General features: G+C 38.4%; 1 protein-coding gene across 1 annotated transcript; it reads left to right on the forward strand.

Moving 5' to 3' along the window:
- The first annotated feature begins 967 nt into the window (after positions 1-967).
- Positions 968-19,029, forward strand: LOC121956149 (myosin heavy chain, fast skeletal muscle-like). The gene is made up of 39 exons (XM_042504270.1): positions 968-1,171; positions 1,488-1,631; positions 1,703-1,859; positions 2,288-2,315; positions 2,423-2,534; positions 2,615-2,707; positions 2,869-2,932; positions 3,013-3,111; positions 3,192-3,295; positions 3,372-3,510; positions 3,590-3,708; positions 4,676-4,825; positions 4,910-5,080; positions 5,166-5,475; positions 5,641-5,699; positions 6,238-6,325; positions 6,444-6,561; positions 6,649-6,772; positions 7,237-7,373; positions 7,467-7,722; positions 7,834-8,076; positions 9,317-9,493; positions 9,570-9,715; positions 9,800-9,890; positions 9,974-10,363; positions 11,288-11,414; positions 12,032-12,150; positions 12,235-12,431; positions 13,357-13,540; positions 13,628-13,793; positions 13,872-13,996; positions 14,071-14,379; positions 15,544-15,747; positions 15,828-15,953; positions 16,033-16,203; positions 17,348-17,452; positions 17,585-17,680; positions 17,911-18,052; positions 19,010-19,029. Exons 1-39 carry the CDS (start codon positions 968-970, stop codon positions 19,027-19,029), a joined length of 5,814 nt encoding a protein of 1,937 aa, XP_042360204.1.
- Positions 19,030-19,784: the final 755 nt, after the last annotated feature.

Here is a 19,784-nt window from a genome sequence, read left to right on the forward strand (position 1 = left end):
ATATTAAGAATCACATGTTGTGTCAGGGAAAGCTGTAGTACTTAACCTTGATAACCTAGGAATTAATTATTTATTATTAAACAGCAATAGGTAGGATGCATGTTCTAATCATGCATGCATTGCAAAATAACAACCCAAAGACAATTTTAGTAGAATTTCCCAATAGAAAAACAATCAGATTTGTCCACTTGACAAAAGTTAATTTTCTCAAGACACATTCCAAAAAGTAATGTTGGCATTGTACTGACATCTGTCTGGGATTTAATCCAGTTAATCCAGGCAAGGTGGCTTGGAGGTGAATGAGCAGGTGGTTCAGGATAAACATGAAGGTCATGATGCAACACAGAGACTCTCAGATACGTCTGCTTTATGCAAATCAATAAATACAATGATACATTTCTGTCTCTAAATCAAAATCATCACACTAAACTCATTGATTAACAGCTCATCATGCATTGAGCAGGAGATGTAGCCTTCTGAGCAGCAAATACGACATAAAAGTTAAGTAGCTAATGACAGTTCTTGACAGCATGGAAGGCATGTAAAAATAGTGCTTGAGGATCATCACCTGTCGCTGCTGACACGTTCCTATTACCACTGGAAGATCCCTTGCCATTTTTAAGTGTTGAGCAGAGATCGATAATGTGACTTGATTGACATTTGTATGGAGTGACATTGCCAAGTTTGGAGTGTCCGGCTTGAGCAGCACATTCGACTTGATAAAAGGAGTCTCAACCTCCCACTGGTGTTCACTTAGACTCCTGCCATCCACTGACAGTTGATAAGATCTATCCTTTTCCCCTCTGGCATTTGTCAACATTGGTGGCTCTGATTCAATTCTACTTGGGTGTGTAAACCCGGTAAGTGACATCCAAACGTACAAGTCGTAGAAATCTTTTGAAATATTGAATTCATTGCATTTAAATGTGCCTCATTTTCTTGCTTTTTATTACCCTCAGATATCAACATGAGTAGTGATGCCGAGATGGCCCAGTATGGGCCAGCGGCCATCTTTCTCCGCAAACCTGAGAAAGAGCGAGTGGAGGCTCAGAACCGACCGTTCGATGCCAGAACAGCCTGCTTTGTACCTGATGCCAAGGAGCTGTACATCAAAGGTCTAATCCAGAGCAAGGATGCTGGCCAAGTCACCGTGAAGACTGAAGCTGATGAGGTAAATGTGTCTGTATACGACTGAATAACTGCACAAATAATCAAAACAATAAAAAATCACACCGTATAGAAATAAACTGGAACCAGTGGCTGCCTGGGAATTATGTAAAGAATACATAATTTGTGATAAATAAGCCATAACATACAAAAACACCAGTATGGGGCATTAAACCTCAGCTGGTTTGGTGCTTTACTCGTTTAAAGAAACCCACATTTTATTTTATTTTTATGTTACTTTATATACTGTAGCATGTTCTCCTTCTGCAGCAGGAATATTCTAATTTCTCCAATCATTATCATTTCACTTTATTGTCCAGATTGTAACAGTCAAGGAGGAAGACTGCCATCCTATGAATCCCCCAAAGTACGACAAGATCGAGGACATGGCCATGATGACCCACCTCAATGAGCCCTCCGTGCTGTTTAACCTCAAAGATCGTTATGCAGCATGGATGATTTATGTAAGTAATTAGTCATCTCTTTATTTAATTCTCACTCACTTACCTAACATACAGTATATTCTTATCCACAGACCTACTCTGGGCTCTTCTGTGTCACTGTAAACCCCTACAAGTGGCTGCCAGTGTATGACCCAAAAGTGGTGGCGGCCTACAGAGGGAAGAAGCGCATGGAGGCCCCGCCACATATTTTCTCCGTCTCTGATAATGCATATCAAAATATGCTTACAGGTCAGACAGACACAAATTATGTATGCACTGCAGAATAACCACCTACAGACAATTTCAGTGGAATTCTTGAATTAGAAACAATCGAAGTTCATATCATTTGTTCGGATCAGATTTATTTGACAGTGGTGTCTAACTCAAATTTAAATATTGCTAAATCCTTATTGCTGCACAGAAGTATGTGACATCACGTTTTTTCCCAGCTGAAGCCCAACTACTTCAAACCAATAAGAGTAGCACAAAAACATAAAAAAAAGAATCTCTGAAGTAATATATCTATTATAACTTTGAAAAAATGGTGTTTATGTAGGATCCTGTTGCCTATAATACGTATAAGTATGTATATTTATGTTATATGTATTTTCATTGTCATTTTAAACTAATGCATCACTTTACTGAGACCAAGCTTTTTTTTTTTTAATCACAAACAGATCGTGAGAACCAGTCTGTCCTCATCACGTGAGTTGTGTTGCATATTACTTAAAATGTGTCTTATAATTCAGTCAGTAACAATTGCACAGCATGATTTGTTTTTTTCTGCTCTCTCTTTGATCCTGTTCTCACAGTGGAGAATCCGGTGCGGGAAAGACTGTCAACACCAAGCGTGTCATCCAGTACTTTGCGACAATCGCGGTGGCTGGTGGCGACAAGAAGGAGCACACATCTGGCAAAATACAGGTAATTCCTCAACAAGATATAAGCCTGAAAAAAAAAGAAACCTACAATGGGATTGTGATGAAGCTGGCTGTGTTTTCCAGGGGACGCTGGAGGATCAAATCATTTCGGCGAACCCTTTGCTGGAGGCTTTTGGGAATGCCAAGACTGTGAGGAATGACAACTCCTCACGATTCGTAAGTTCTCAAAATGGGATGTTAGAACAAAAGACTGTCGGCCCAGTGGTCCAAGAACTGTACCCGTGTCTTCTTCTTTAAATATTCCCCAAATCTTTATTATAGAATTCAGTGTCTTCCTTTGCAATCTGCCTATTTTCATAGTGTTTTATATTTTATAGGGTAAATTCATCAGGATTCACTTTGGAACCACAGGAAAACTGGCTTCTGCTGATATTGAAACCTGTAAGTTTGTTTTCATTCATTATGTTCATCAGATGTATAATTACACAATGACAATCATAACTTGATATAACTGAATGTAGATTTGCTGGAAAAGTCGAGAGTGACTTTCCAGCTGTCTGACGAGAGGAGCTACCACATCTTCTACCAGATAATGACTGGCCACAAACCAGAGCTTATAGGTAAGAGGAGGACATTGTAGCTTGTAAATAAAGCTATTTTGAATTTAGAATACAATCAATTTTTTTTACTTTCTCTTCAGAAATGCTTCTCATAACAACAAACCCGTACGACTACCCCATGATCAGTCAGGGGCAGATCACTGTGGCCAGCATCGACGACAAAGAGGAGCTGGTGGCCACAGATGTGAGCTACTTATCTATCACTTTCAATGGCACATGCATTTAACTGGCTACTACTAATGCTGGGTTTAATGTAATAGACTGCCACCGATGTCTTGGGCTTCACCACCGATGAGAAAATGTCCATCTACAAGCTGACTGGAGCTGTGATGCATTATGGGAACATGAAGTTCAAGCAGAAGCAGAGGGAGGAGCAGGCAGAGCCTGATGGCACTGAGGGTAACACTTTTGATTTTAGTCTTTTACCTGTCAATGAAGACATGGTGATATTAACAAAGATGAAATGTTTATCTCTCAGTGGCAGACAAAGTGGCTTTCCTCATGGGTCTGAACTCTGCCGACTTGTTGAAAGGCCTGTGCTATCCTAGAGTGAAAGTGGGGAATGAATATGTCACCAAGGGCCAAACAGTCCCACAGGTACTCTGACAGCTCCAACATTTTACACCTGATAATGCATTATGAGCTAGTATAAGAAAATAATCCACAAAGGTAGAGGCAAAGAGATGCTAGCAGGGTGGCATTTCTTCCCTGTTAATTTTTCTATCAGGAAATCTTGTTGTGACTGGTTACAAAAGAAAATTTTGAATGGTGATCAAAATGTATATCTGGTAATAGTGTTAGGTTGATTTATCAAAGCTAACGGTTCAGAAAATTCTCACTTTAGATGACTGGCACTGCTTACACATCAAAGGGCTCATAGAGCAGGCACACCCTCGCTCTGCTAACTTGAATGGGGATAAAATTATTTAATTGTGCAGCTCTTCTGAAATTTTTTTATTTATTATTAAACCAGATGGATCAAAGTCTGAAAGTAAAACGATCCATTTCTGGTTGTGACACTTGTGTATCTACTGATCTACAGACATTTCCGTCACAATGTAAGTCCATGGGAAAAAGTCTTTTTGGGCCGAATGGCATCATTTGACAGATATCGATGTTGTAATTCCACATTTGACCACAACAAAAATTCGAGCAGGTTTAACTGCTGTTAGAGCAGCTACCTAACCCACTCTCTGGCTACATGACTTGTCCACAATAACCTAAGTGTCAGTCCAAAATAAGCCCACTTCACTCCTTGGACTGGAAGCAGAAGTCCCGACGTAACTGCTTAGTTAGTGATTAGCTGAATAAAGTACCTCCAATCTACCCCCCCCCCCCCCCCCCCCCCCCCACCCCACCCCCTCGCAAGTTTGGGCAAGTCAAGACTTATGCACCCGATGCTTAGTTAGTGATTAGCTGAATAAAGTACCTCCAATCTACCCCCCCCCCCCCCCCCCAACCTCCAGCCTACCCCAAATAATGTGTAGTATGAACAAGTTTAATGACCTTGATAAAATGTATATTTTGTGTTGCTGATTAATGCATCCTCAAATATCCTGATCAGGTCACCAATTCAGTTGGTGCTCTGGCCAAGTCTGTTTATGAGAAGATGTTCTTGTGGATGGTTATTCGCATCAATGAGATGTTGGACACCAAGCAACCAAGACAATTCTTCATTGGGGTGTTGGACATCGCTGGATTTGAAATATTTGATGTGAGTCCTGACTTAATTTTGTCAGTCAGTTGTGATAATTCCCAGTTTTATTGCTGATGTATCATAGGTTATTTCTCTTAACAGTTCAACAGCATGGAGCAACTCTGCATTAATTTCACTAACGAGAAGCTGCAACAGTTTTTCAACCACCACATGTTTGTGTTGGAACAAGAGGAGTACAAGAAAGAAGGGATTGACTGGGAGTTCATTGACTTTGGTATGGACTTGGCTGCCTGCATTGAGCTCATTGAAAAGGTAAGATTAATCTACTGCACATCAGTGTATGTTTTGACCGATTCTAGGCACCATATATAATGTATATCTGTGATTAATTCAACAGCCGATGGGCATCTTCTCCATCCTTGAAGAGGAGTGTATGTTCCCCAAGGCCTCAGACACTTCTTTTAAGAACAAACTCTATGACCAGCATCTTGGAAAAAACAATGCTTTCCAAAAGCCAAAGGTCGTCAAAGGCAAGCCTGAGGCTCACTTCACGCTGGTGCACTATGCAGGCACCGTAGACTACAACATCACCGGCTGGCTGGAGAAAAACAAAGACCCTCTGAACGAGTCTGTGGTGCAGCTTTACCAGAAGTCATCAATGAAATTGCTGGCCTTCTTGTATGCTTCCTTTTCTGGTGCTGAAGCAGGTACACATTTTAAAAGCTTTGTAGTAATAAATGTCAAAGACAGAAGGTCTTACTAATGTCTTTAAATATGGAGACCACCTACCGAGCTTCATGCTTTGGTAAAAGCCAAATAATTGTTCTGTGTTTGCTTTGTAGAATCGGGTGGAGATGCTGGTGGCAAAGGAGCAAAGAAAGGAGCAAAGAAGAAAGGTGGCTCGTTTCAGACGGTGTCTGCAGTTTTCAGGGTACAGAAGTGATAATAATCTGCTTGGGTATGATTTTATGGTCCTGCATTGATCCTGAAATATGGTGCCTCCACACAGTTTAACTCTGGTTCCAACAAGTTCCATCAATCAAACAGTAATAGTTGATTGGACTGTTGAACTTTGAGGAGGAAGGATTTCAAAAATTGAAAGGGACCAGTTGAGGAGGATCGGACATCTGTTTAGGATGCCTCCTGGACTCCTCCCATTAGAGGTGTTAAGGGCATGTCCAACTGGTAGGAGGCCCTGGGGTAGACCCAGAACATGCTGGAGGGATTACATTGCTCATCTTACCCATGAACACCTCGGGGTCCTCCAGGAGGACCTGAGAAGTGTTGCCGGGGAGCATGATGTCTGTAGCACTCTGCTCAGCCTGTTGCCCTTGTGACCTGGCCCCAGACAAATGGATGAAAATGGATGGATAGATTTGATCAAATGCCAAATCAAAACAAGAAGCAAAACTGTTGTTGTCAGTGTAAGTCTATTTCTAAGAATGACAATGATATGTGAATTCCTGCAGGAAAACCTTGGAAAACTAATGACCAACTTAAGGAGCACCCATCCTCACTTTGTGCGTTGCCTGATTCCAAATGAGATCAAAACACCAGGTATAAAGTTACAAGAAAAACTTTTGATTTAGTTGGTGCAATCAGAGATCAAAAAACATGATGTATATATGTTTGGCATTTGTCTGTTGCCAATCAGTTCCTGTTTATTTCACTGCAGGCATCATGGACAACCACTTGGTCATCCACCAGCTGCGCTGTAACGGTGTCCTGGAGGGTATCAGGATCTGCAGGAAGGGATTTCCCAGCAGGATTATTTATGCTGACTTTAAGCAGAGGTCAGAGAAATACAGATAGCTATTACTTGTGCTTTCATCTAAATTATTTCAGTTTGTGATAATCTACTTTTATCTACATTGGAACAGATACAAAATTCTAAATGCCAGTGCCATCCCTGAAGGACAGTTCATTGATGGAAAGAAAGCTTCTGAGAAGCTTCTTGGTTCAATCGATGTTGACCACACTCAGTACAGATTCGGGGCCACAAAGGTATGTCTCCTAATACTTCAAAGGCAGTGTTGTAGTACTTGAGATTGATCTTGATCGGAAGATCGGTCTCAAGACCACTTTTCAAAGGTTCTCATCTCAGTCTCAGTCTTGACCACATCTTTACTCAGTCTTGTCTCAGTCCCAGACAAACAGAACTCGGCATTGCTTGTGCAAAAAAAAAGGAGTGTTGAACAAAGATGGTAAAGTCAAGAATTTCAATCAAGAATTTTCTCATGTGACACTTGTATAATTGACTTGGTCTCAACCCCTCAAAGTTCTGGTCTTGTCTCGATCCAAAACACTCTGGTCTTGGTCATGACTTATCTCGGTCCAGATGGTCTTTATTATAACGCTGCTCATAGAGTTACCTTCTTTTGAAAACACTGTGGAAAGACTTCAGCCTGAAAATACACTGATTTATTTTATTGGACTGGATCCAGCATTTCTACACCGTATTGTTGCAGGTCTTCTTCAAAGCTGGCTTACTCGGCACTCTGGAGGAGCTGCGAGATGAAAAACTCGTTTCTCTCGTGACCCAGACTCAAGCGTTGTGTCGTGGTTATCTCATGAGGAAAGAAATCTCCAAACTAATAGCTCAAAAGTAAGGCCAGCACTAAAAATATTCCTCGACAGTGACAGAAACTAAACCGATACCACTAAATTTCTTGACATTCACTAAATGTATGTCTTACAGAGACTGTGTCTGGATTCTGCAATATAACCTGCGCCTGTTCATGAATGTGAAGCACTGGCCGTGGATGAAGCTGTTCTTTAAAATAAAGCCACTTCTAAAGAGCGCAGAGACTGAAAAGGAGATGGCAACCATGAAAGAGGACTTCATCAAATGTAAGGAGGATCTGGCAAAGTCAGAGTCCAAGAGGAAGGATCTTGAAGAGAAAATGGTTTCTCTTTTGCAGGAAAAAAATAACCTCCTTCTGCAAGTACAATCTGTGAGTGTCATTGAAATGAAAGCTACGGATCTCAGTCGAATCATCCAAAGAATTGCACATAAGTGTTGTTCTCTCCATTTTTTTTTCTTCTTCTCATCTTCTTTCTCATAGGACTCAGAAAATCTTTGTGATGCAGAGGAGAGGTGCGAAGGCTTGATCAAAAGCAAAATCCAGCTGGAGGCCAAACTCAAAGAGGTGACTGAGAGACTGGAGGATGAGGAGGAAATGAATGCTGAGTTGACTGCCAAGAAGCGGAAGCTCGAAGACGAATGCTCAGAACTTAAAAAGGACATTGATGACCTGGAGATAACTCTGGCTAAAGTGGAGAAAGAGAAACATGCCACAGAAAACAAGGTTGGTGATTTTAGCTGGACTGTTTGATTGGTACTTCCATGTATCTCCTTTTTAATTGAGCAGAATATCTTACAAACAATTTAACATTTCAATAGAATCAACACACTTCCATTTTGGCAGACATTTCCCGAATTTGGAGTTGAACACTTAACAAACTTAACAAACAAACAAACAAACTTAATTGAATTTGGTATATTCCATATTTTTTGACAATGCCAAAGGAAACACCATTGTTTTTTTTTCCAAATAGATAATATGGTATGCATATATTTGTTTATAAAATGAGTGCAGGCTATGTTATGTAAATGCCATAATTCTTAATCATATTAGGACTGTAAGGACATTTAATTCTTGTACCAAGCCCAATTCTTCCTACTCACACTTTGTATTCTACAAAAAAAGTATGTTGATTCCACAACCAAATTCGATTACATTTGGTTGAGGTAATATAGATATGTTTTTGGTGCAGACGGAGACACCATTAAATACCACCAAAACACCATTTCTAAAGCATATTGCATTTATGTTCATAATGCCTAAAGCACGCCCCCATTTCTGTCTTTTTTTTCTTCTAATTCTGGATTTGAACACATTTTTTAAACACTTCTGCAAATCTCTTCCAAACTTTATTGAATTTGATATATTCCATATTTGTACAATCCCAAAGGAAATACCATTTTCCCTTTTCCAGAAATTGGTTGTGGATGTGCGCTATTTCACATAAATTGGCATAATTCCTATAGGTATGATGCATCTTTATTTTTATTTACTTTTATATTTCTGTTTACTACATTTTATTTGACAGCAATGGTTACTAGTCACTCAGCACAGAGTTTACATAATTTTCTTTTTTTAAAAAAAAAAAGTGAGCAACTCAACATGAGTCATTTGTTTAATGAAAAAAATCAGCTATTAACTAAATATATATTTTTAAAAAATGAAGCAGAAATTTTACCTGTAATAAAGTAAATATTACATTGTTTTATTTTATTATACTTTTGCAGACAAATTGATAACACCTGAACATATTCCAAGATATTGTTGTTGCTACAAGATAAGATAGATAAGATAAGTATTTTAGATTATTATCCTTTTTTTTAACATTAAGGCTTGTATCAAGACCTATTTTTTTCTGATCAGTCTTGGTATTTACCAACTATGGCAGAAATTTTTGCTCCGCCAGTGTTTTCATGTTTTTTGTTCATAATTATTGTGCAATAACGTCTAATTCCAATTGCAGGTGAAAAACCTAATGGAGGAGCTGGCTGGTCAGGATGAAAACATCGGCAAACTGACCAAAGAGAAGCGAGCCCTTCAGGAGGCTCATCAACAGGCGCTCGATGATCTCCAAGCTGAGGAAGACAAAGTCAACTCACTGTCCAAAGCCAAGGCCAAGCTGGAGCAGCAAGTGGATGATGTGAGTCGCTGCAGGCAATAATACATTCATGGTGTAACTTGATATCTTAATTAACTCTCTGCAATTTGCTTTCAAGCTTGAGGGTTCACTGGAGCAAGAGAAGAAAATCCGCATGGACTTGGAAAGAGGCAAGAGGAAGCTCGAAGGGGATCTGAAACTCACGCAAGAATCCCTGATGGACCTGGAAAATGACAAACAACAATCTGACGAGAAAATTAAAAAGTAAGCTAAATGCACTAACTATGTGCAGCACGTGTGAGGATAATAAATCTTATGTTTAAACTGACATCTTGTATCTTCCTGCAGAAAAGACTTTGAGAACAACCAGCTGCTCAGCAAGATCACAGACGAGCAAACAATTAACAACCAGCTTCAGAAGAAGATGAAGGAGCTCCATGTAATAAAACGAAAGATTTAAGTCATGCATTAATCAGAGCGATAACAACCCTCATGTATGCATCCTGTGCTTCTTGTTTTTAGGCTCGTATTGAAGAACTGGAGGAAGAAGTTGAGGCTGAACGAGCCGTCCGTGCGAAGATCGAGAAGCAGAGGTCCGACCTCACCCGGGAGATCGAGGAGATCAGCGAGAGGCTGGACGAGGCCGGAGGAGCCACGGCTGCTCAGATCGAGATGAACAAGAAGCGCGAAGCCGAGTTCCTCAAACTGAGACGTGACCTTGAGGAGTCCACGCTGCACCACGAGGCCACGACCGCTGCGCTACGAAAGAAGCAGGCGGACAGCATGGCCGAGCTGGGAGAGCAGATCGACAACCTCCAGAGGATCAAACAGAAACTGGAAAAGGAAAAGAGCGAGATGAAGATGGAGATCGATGATTTGTCAATTAATATGGAAACAGTTGCAAAAGTCAAGGTGAGATTTTTAAACTTGGAATATGGCATTAGCATAATCAGTGGTGGAAGTATTCAAAACCTTACTCAAGTAAAAGTTTATAGGAATTATCAGCTAAATGTACATAAAATATGAAAAGTAAAAATACTCATTGTGCAGGAAAATGTTTCCTGTCGGTGTTTAATGATTATATTTAATGCAGTAGAACTAATATTATTGTTACATTAATGTATATGCTGCATTTTACTGCTGTAGATGTTCAACCATTTGGAACCCGGAGCGACATCGCTTTTCTTGTGCGGCTTTCAGGAGTCCGTCACAAGTATTTAAACCTTTGAACCTGAAGAAATTGGTGTGATTTCACACCAGTGCAAGAAATTAGTAGAATTAAAAATATTTTTAAAAAGCTAGGGAAAACTTTTAGTAAAAAACTAAATTAACAGTTATCATAATTAAATATTAAAATACTGTACATTATTGTAACTTTTAAGCACATTTTTCAAGTCACTTTTGAAACTTGTATTTTGTACTTTCACTATAATTTCTTGACCATTTTTTAATTATTTCTTGTTTCATTGCTCATTGTCTTCTTCTTATGCTTTTGAAAGAAATTAAGCCAAAGCTGTAGCTTGCTCAAAGCTTTCAAAGGGTTACGATTGTGTATCCATGTATCATTTGTTCTTTTAATATTCAATCGAGAATCCAAAAACGGAATATGAAAAACAATTTATTTTGTTATTCGTTTATTCATCAGAAACAAAAAAAAAACAAATTAGGGTTTGTTTTTCGTATTTTGTATTTTATACTCAGATCAATATAATTAGTTACTTAGTACATTGTTTATAGGGTAACTAGTAATCTGCAACCATTAACCATTAAAACCATTAAATTTCAAAAGTAACCTTCCCAACAATTCAAAACTCACTTACCTCGACACATCTGTAGGTCAACCTCGAGAAGACGTGTCGCTCACTCGAAGATCAGCTTCTGGAACTGAAGACCAAGAATGATGAAAACACACGGCAGATTTCTGATCTCTCCAATCAGAGGGCTCGTTTGCAAACTGAGAATGGTAATTCTCTTTCTCTTGTTGACTTGAATTTAAATTACAGACTTCTGATCAGTGGGAAGAGAGTATTCAGATCCTTTACTTAAGTAAAAGTACTAATATTGTAAAAAAAAAAAGTTAAAAGGATGTAATCAGGAAAATGTACTTGAAGCATTAAAAGAGAAAATGTCTCCTGTGACTGTTATATTATTATATACGACATCATTTCATTATCATGATTATCATGTTTATAACAATTCGGAAAGCAGTGACAAAGGCTTTCACAGTGATCCAGATTATTTGACTAATCGACCAATAATTTCAGCTGTACTTGTATAAACTATTGGGTAGTTTGATTCTTAATAAAAAAATCATATTCTGTAAACTCTTAATATGTTTTACATGCAAACATCTTGGCTTGTAGAGTAACTAAAGCTCTTTAGACAAATGTAGTGGGTAAAAAAACACAATATTTCCCTCTGAGATGTTATGGAGTTGAAGTATGAAGTAGTATGACATGAAAATACTCGAATGAAATCACGTCAAATTTGTGCTTAAATACAGTACTTCAGAAAATATAATGAATTACTTTCAACCACTGGCTTTAATTATAATATATTTACTTGTTTGGCTCCTTGTAGCTGAATGTACCCGACAGATGGAAGAGAGAGAGAGTCTCATCTCCCAGCTGACCAGAGGTAAACAGGGATTCACCACACAGGTTGACGAGTTAAAGAGACTGATCGAGGAGGAAACAAAGGTAATCTGAGGTTTGCAAAAACTTCTTCAGCATTACTAACATTTTTTCTCATGAAGCTCTTCTTCTTGATGTCTTCCTCGATAGGCTAAAAACGCCCTGGCTCACAGCTTGCAGTCGGCCCGTCATGACTGCGATCTCCTTCGTGAGCAGTATGAGGAGGAGCAGGAGGCCAAAGCTGAGCTGCAGCGCAGTTTGTCCAAAGCAAACACTGAGGTGGCTATGTGGAGGAACAAATATGAGACTGATGCCATCCAACGCACCGAGGAGCTGGAGGAGGCAAAGTAATTATACACTGAGATCAACACATCAGACTAATGCTGGCTTTAAGTAAATATTAGACATCAAACAGTTCCTAATATGATCAAAAGGAAAAGAGCACACATTATATTTAATTTACTTTAAAATACTGGATTGAAAAAAAATACAAATGTTAAAGCTAAAAAGCCAAATATTAAGTTAAAGAGTTTTCCTGTCTCCCTCATGCTCATTAATACTATTTAATACATACAAGCTCACACTTTATTTTGCAGGTTCATATTTTCCTAACAAATTAAAACAATGTCCAAGGGACTTTATTGGAAAGGACGCTGTAATTTTTATGATAATTAAGGATATTCAAAGAGTATTTATTTGGAAGAATTCTAGAACTTCATTCCAATTATTTGAAGGCATAGCTTAGCAAACAAAAAAATTAAATGTCCCTACAGAAAAGAATTCAGTTTAACATATACTGTATGAAGGATGATGTTTTCTGAAAAGATTAAATTGATTAAACATTTTTTTCTGCATTTCAAGAATTGATTTTTTAACCTAAAATAAGTAATTAAAGTAATAATAATTCTTATTAATAATTCAATTAAAATAACAGCAACAAAGAAACTATTTTTCAGCTCATGATTTTCTGTACAAAAGTTTCCAAAAATAGTTTCTTCATTATTATTTTTTTCTGGAATTGAACATCTTTTATACTCAGCACAACTAATCAAACTCTATCTAAAGTAACTATAATGACAGAACGTTTTTCTCTTTTGTTCTCGTACTAGCAATATTGTATTATTACTTCCTGCAGTCCTCCAAGTAAAATTTACACTAAAATTTATGTAAAAATAAAACACTACCTACCAGCAACACTAAAACCTGTCATATTGGTTGACTTCATCTCTGACTTTATTTTCAGTCTGTAACAAAATTCTTTTTTTTTAACAGGAAAAAGCTCGCCCAGCGCCTCCAAGAGGCTGAAGAACAAATCGAAGCAGTGAACTCAAAGTGTGCGTCGCTGGAGAAAACTAAACAGAGACTTCAGAATGAGATGGAGGATCTCATGGTGGATGTGGAAAGGTCCAACAATGTAGCTGCCACTCTCGACAAGAAGCAGAGAAACTTTGACAAGGTATTGTTCTTCATAACACATCAACTTCTTTGTTTCACATCATAAATCATGACGAGCTAATGTCTCATTTGTTTTGTTTGGATTCAGATTGTAGCCGAGTGGAAGCAGAAGTACGACGAGTCTCAGGCGGAGCTGGAGAGCTCTCAGAAAGAGTCTCGATCCCTGAGCACTGAGCTTTTCAAACTGAAGAATTCCTACGAAGAAGCACTGGATCATCTGGAGACGATGAAAAGGGAAAATAAAAACCTGCAGCGTAAGTGAAATGCTCATGTGAGAAAACAGCAGTTTGTGAGAAACATTTTTAAGATCAGAAATGTTTTTGAAAATACAGAGGAGATCTCAGACCTGACGGAACAACTGGTGGAGTCCGGGAAGACGACTCACGAGCTGGAGAAGTTCAAGAAGCAGGTGGAGACAGAAAAATATGACATGCAGACATCGCTGGAAGAAGCTGAGGTACAGCTGGTAATAAACATAGCCATCTGATATGTGTTTTGCATTGGTGTAAGCAACCACTAATGTTTTTAAAGGCCTCCCTGGAACAAGAGGAGTCTAAGATCCTGCGTGTGCAGATGGAGCTGAACCAGATAAAGGCTGAAGTTGACAGAAAAGTGGCAGAGAAAGACGAGGAGATCGACCAGCTGAAGAGAAACAACCAGAGAGTGATGGAGTCCATGCAGTCCACTCTGGACGCTGAGGTCCGGAGCAGGAACGACGCCCTGAGGGTGAAGAAGAAGATGGAGGGGGACCTGAACGAGATGGAGATCCAGCTGAGTCACGCGAACAGGCAGGCGGCCGAGGCCCAGAAACAACTGAGGAACGTTCAGGGCCAGCTCAAGGTACAACAGTTAAAGCAGGAATATGTCACTTTAAAAAGAGAAAATAACACATTCTTACTCTTGCAAAAGTTCTTTAGTCAAAAATCACAATTGCTCACTTTAATACACTGAGGGATTCAGCTGCTACAGCCATACTTGGTTTCATATAACTAGTTACCTACCGTATGTACTTGTTTTAGCATCAACCTTTATGAGGAAAAAAGGTAATGCTTACTCCATGCTACACAAGTTTATTCAGGAAAATGTTTCATCTTAATGCTCGGATCGATAACATTTTGAGCTGAAAAAGATCCAGGCAGGATCAAAACGTTGTCTTGAATAAATTTGTGTGACATGGAGGAAGTGTCGGACGTTACCTTTTTTTCCTCATGCATGCTCTTGTTTATAGCCTTGCACCTATGTGATGTGCATTCAACTACCCTCTTGAACTTAGCATCAACCTTTACACCATAATTGTGGCCCCTGTAGCCAGGAGACTGTCAATGAACCCCATGGCTGAACTAACCTGCCCCAGGGCACAGACACACATGACCGCGTGACCACACCCCAGAGACAGAGCGCATTAGAGTCCCGCCCCCCACAAGAGCGCAAAAGAATTCATCGCCTTCCATTAATTCAGTATTGTGGCTCTTTGTCATGAATGCCTGCTTACAAACAAAACAAAAATACCTAAAAACTGCTTTATGGTAAGATACATGGTAAACAATGTAGAACCTTTTCACAAACTGCCAAACCAAAAATCTGAACTTTTAGGCAATAAGACTTGAGGCATCAGCAGGAGGAAATGGGAGAACTGTTGGATCCTGACACTCAGTGTGCGTTTTACTACACAAACCCATCCAAACCTCAACATTATTACTAACACATCAAAATTAATACCATTCTTAAAAGGAAAAGCAGCAAATATTCACATTCGTGGAGCAAGAAACATGAAATGTCTTTGAATGAAAAATTACTGAAACAATTATCAAAATACTAAAAAAAAAACATACTAGCACTTTAACTAAAGCTCTCACATAAATGTTATGAAGCAAAAAGTACAAAGCCGCATGTGAGGAAAATGCTCAAGTAAAGTAGAAGTACCTCAGATTTGTACTCAAGCATGCTACTTGAGTATATGTACTTGTTTAATTCCACTACTGCAATGGATAAATGCATTTTTAGGATGCCCAAATCCACCTGGACGACTCAGTCAGATTGCAGGATGATATGAAGGAGCAGGTCGCGATGATGGAGCGCAGGACGGCTTTAATGCAGGCTGAGGTTGAAGAGCTTCGGGCCGTCGTGGAACAAACAGAGCGCAGCCGCAAAATGGCCGAGCAAGAACTGGTTGATGCCAGCGAACGCGCTGGACTTCTACATTCTCAGGTAGGTTGTTTACAAGTGTTTAGATATTCAAACAAACCCCTTTAGGTTTGCAGAAGTAACATATCTTTTATCTCTGGCAGAACACCAGTCTGCTGAACACCAAGAAGAAGCTCGAGGCAGATGTTACTCAGCTTCACTGCGAGATAGAGGAGGCCGTTCAGGAGGCCAGGAACGCTGAGGAGAAGGCCAAGAAAGCCATCACTGATGTAAGGTGCTCTTCCAGGGCTCTTATCCTGGTTAACACAGATTTTATGGTATTAAATACTCCTGTCGTGGCACCTCCAGGCTGCCATGATGGCTGAAGAACTGAGGAAGGAGCAGGACACCAGCGCCCACCTGGAGAGGATGAAGAAGAACCTGGAGGTGACGGTGAAAGACCTTCAGCACCGACTAGACGAGGCAGAAAATTTGGCCATGAAGGGCGGAAAGAAGCAACTCCAAAAACTGGAAGCAAGGGTATGTATGCTGGTTCTAGCTATACGTTGTAGAATATCAGTAGTGATGCAGTTTTTTTTAGATTATAATCTGCACTAAATAAACATAATGTTTGATGACATGATGGAGAATGTCAGAATGTCTAGATCAGGAAATATCCATATTAATATGAATATTAATATGTTATTTCTATTGGTTTAATTTAAATAGATTTATTTATTTAAATGCAATATTGTTTGTTTGTTTTTTGATGACATCCCTCTGTCTTCAGACCCTCACATAAGAAAAAACTTCTCACAAAAACACTATGTGTTGATGTATGCATACATAATTCAAATTTGAGGCAACATGAAGATGCAGTCATTATCAATGCCAGTGGAAAGTCAGGTGAAGTCCACAAAAAAACTGTCAGAGTTTCACAGGGAAAAGGTGTTGCACTCTATTTTCAGAGCAACAATAATGTGTTCATTAGGCTCAATCAGATTTCAACAGGCTCCCTGAATTTCGTTGTGTCTTATAGAATATCTGGACAATTTTTCATGCTATATCTGCCAGAGTTCCCTTTCTCACTATATGTTAGGACGAGGTGTTATCTACATGTGTTATATACCAAATACAGTGGCAGTTGGCTAAAATTTGCACGAGATAAAAAAACAAATTCATGTAGCTACATGTTGGTAGTGTGGGATTATATCCAAAAACTACTGCCCTCAATGGTAACACTTAATGTGGATAGTCCACCTACAATTAGACTATTTTTTTAAATTTCAACAGCTTATCAGATTCAACAATTCAACGGTTTGGCTTTGTCTGTAGATGCATGCTGCATAGGTTGAGTCAATAACTCAACTAAATTATTCTGAGAATATGTGGGCATGCTTATGGTTATCACATATATTCTTAAGGTTATCTATTAGACTATCTGTAGGCAGACTATCCAAATAAAGTATTAGGTGTTAAAGTGCAACACAGAGTGCAAAAGTACCACATGTCCAACCATTGAAGGTTAGAAGGCCTCCGCCAGCTATTGCAGAATACTGTATATTTCTGTGTATTTGCCCATAAAGGTTCTCCTGACTCAAACACTTAAACAAAAGTCCTAGAGACTCATTGTAACATTAACACGCTTAAAATCATACAAAATATCCCAAATTGTGCTCTTCAGGTCCGTGAGCTGGAAAACGAGCTGGACGCTGAGCAGAAACGCTCTTCAGAGGCTGTCAAAGGAGTCCGGAAATATGAGAGGAAAATCAAAGAGCTAACCTATCAGGTAAAGCCTACAGCTACTCTGTGTTTGTTGCTAATTAATGGAATCTCTCAGCGTTTCATTGCCATATCGTTATTATAAAAATGATCAAATCATAAAAATTAGAATCCAGAGGTTTTTCTCTTCATCTTTCAGACTGAGGAAGACAAGAAAAACAACATTCGACTGCAGGATTTGGTCGACAAGCTGCAGATCAAAATGAAGGCCTACAAACGGCACGCTGAAGAAGCTGTGAGTGAATCACACGGATCTACTCAGTGCTGTGTCACATCACCAAAACCAGAGCAGGAATGTCACTGAGATCATTTACTAAAGTACTGTACTGATCTACAAATTTGAGGAACATTTTGCTGCACAAGAAATACTTTAACCTCAGATATTATTACTACTTTTACTTAACTAAAGTCTCTAAATTTCTTCTTCCACCACTGACCAATACATTCCACATGATTCATTTCCAGGAGGAGCAGTCTAACATGCACATGGCCAGATTCAGGAAGGCTCAGCACGAGCTGGAGGAGGCCGAAGAGAGAGCTGATGTGGCCGAAGCTCTGGCCAATAAGATGCGAGCAAAGAGCCGGGAAATAGGGACAAAGGTACGGAGTGGCTTTTATTTTTTCACATGTAAATACTAACATTTAGCTGTCCCTTTGAAAAGAGAACTGTGACATTTAACCCCTTGAAAGCTGAGCAATTTGGCTTGATTTGAAGAACGTCATGAGCAACGCAAGAGGAAATGACCCAAAAATGTGCAAGAAATGAGCAAAAAGTACAAGAAAATTACCAGAAATGCTTTAGTACTGTAAACCAAAACCAAAAAAGGAAAACACAAAAGCATTTAAAAATTATAATTTTGTGACATAATTTTTAATATGTAATTACGAATTTTGTTTTTTTTAATAAAATGATGTATTTATTAATGCTGTTTTTGCACCATTTGCAGGCACAAGAGGGACAGGGCGAGTAGCTGAATGTTGGACTCTCTGAACACCAGCGGAGACAAATCTGCATGACATGAGGTTTTTGAAAGCATATTATATACAATATTTCATATATCATATATATCATTAATATCCCAGTGTTTATACTTAGATCAGTAAATCCTAGTAACAATAACTAGGGCAATCATTAGTCAATAAGTAACAATTTTATCCACATATTATATTTATTGATCCAGTAGTGATGTAGACAACAACATGAACCTAAGATACAATATGTATGTCTCAAAATAATAATAACATTACATTAAAACTCCTGTGAGATAAATGTAAAAACAAATATTTTTATTTAATGAGATCAAAAACCTAAAGCTAATACTATTATGAGTAATGAAGTTGTAATCATGCATTACATTTTAACACATGATTTAGAGCCCAGGAGCCTGATGGGACACAAAAAGATCCACGCTTACTTTAACGCAGTTGGTTGCAATAGCCTGTTTAATTATAGTCCTTTTTGGGGATGTGACTATTATACTGAAATAAAAAATAAAAATATAAATAAATCAATAAATAAATAAAATATGTTTTTTTCTGGTTCTAAGGCCTGGTTATGAAGAAGGTCATGTGTCTAGCTTTTAAAACTATTTTAAAACCATCATTAATTCAGATTATACTCTTTTCATATGTTGCATTTTTCTAAATATGTTTAATCACATTACTTAACTGTATTCCAGCACAGTAATACTCAACAGAGAGTGGGAGGAACTGGATGGGTTATTCAGGATGCTATCATACCGTGTCATGTTATTCTTCTGATCATATTTCATTATAAATATATCGCCACACAAGCTTTTGATTCCTCTGGTCAACGTCATCCTTGTGCAACCATTTTCTCTCTTGTTTGATATATCTCATTTTTCAAATCCAGGTCACAGTTTTCACATTTCTTTTCAACTGGTTTAGTTTTGTTTCTAGTCTGTTTTTGTCTTTGCTGTAATTTTTAGTTTTAGAAGAGAAATAAATGTTTGTAAAATTAAAAAAAGTATATTCGTTCGTATTTGATTGGTCATATTTCACTCACTAAACAAAAAAAAGACCTATGCTTTCCTTTTGTATACAAAATCAATCAGATTCAAACAAAATAACAATAATAATAATTGTATTATATCTCTCTCTACATCAATTCAATAAATCCAGGAGGTAGATTTTTTTGTAATTTTATTGAAATTAAAGGCAACATACATCCACTACCACAATGCAAACAATTCCTGGTGCAAACATTTTTGCACCATTTCATATTTAAAGCCACTTTGTGTAGAATTTGAAGATTTGGTCATAAGATACTTCAAGGGATACTTTGTTTTTGTTTCGTTTTTTAATCAAGTTTGTATGAA

Source organism: Plectropomus leopardus, chromosome 17, assembly GCF_008729295.1.
Source record: "Plectropomus leopardus isolate mb chromosome 17, YSFRI_Pleo_2.0, whole genome shotgun sequence".
Lineage (NCBI taxonomy): Eukaryota > Metazoa > Chordata > Actinopteri > Perciformes > Serranidae > Plectropomus > Plectropomus leopardus.

Bases quoted from the DNA above. Each gene is read 5' to 3' on its own strand.
- LOC121956149 (XM_042504270.1), top strand. From the start codon at position 968: ATGAGTAGTGATGCCGAGATGGCCCAGTATGGGCCAGCGGCCATCTTT. The intron at 12,151-12,234 runs GTAATCTGAGGT...CTTCCTCGATAG, and splicing joins TGATCGAGGAGGAAACAAAG to GCTAAAAACGCCCTGGCTCA. The intron at 15,748-15,827 runs GTAGGTTGTTTA...TATCTCTGGCAG, and splicing joins CTGGACTTCTACATTCTCAG to AACACCAGTCTGCTGAACAC.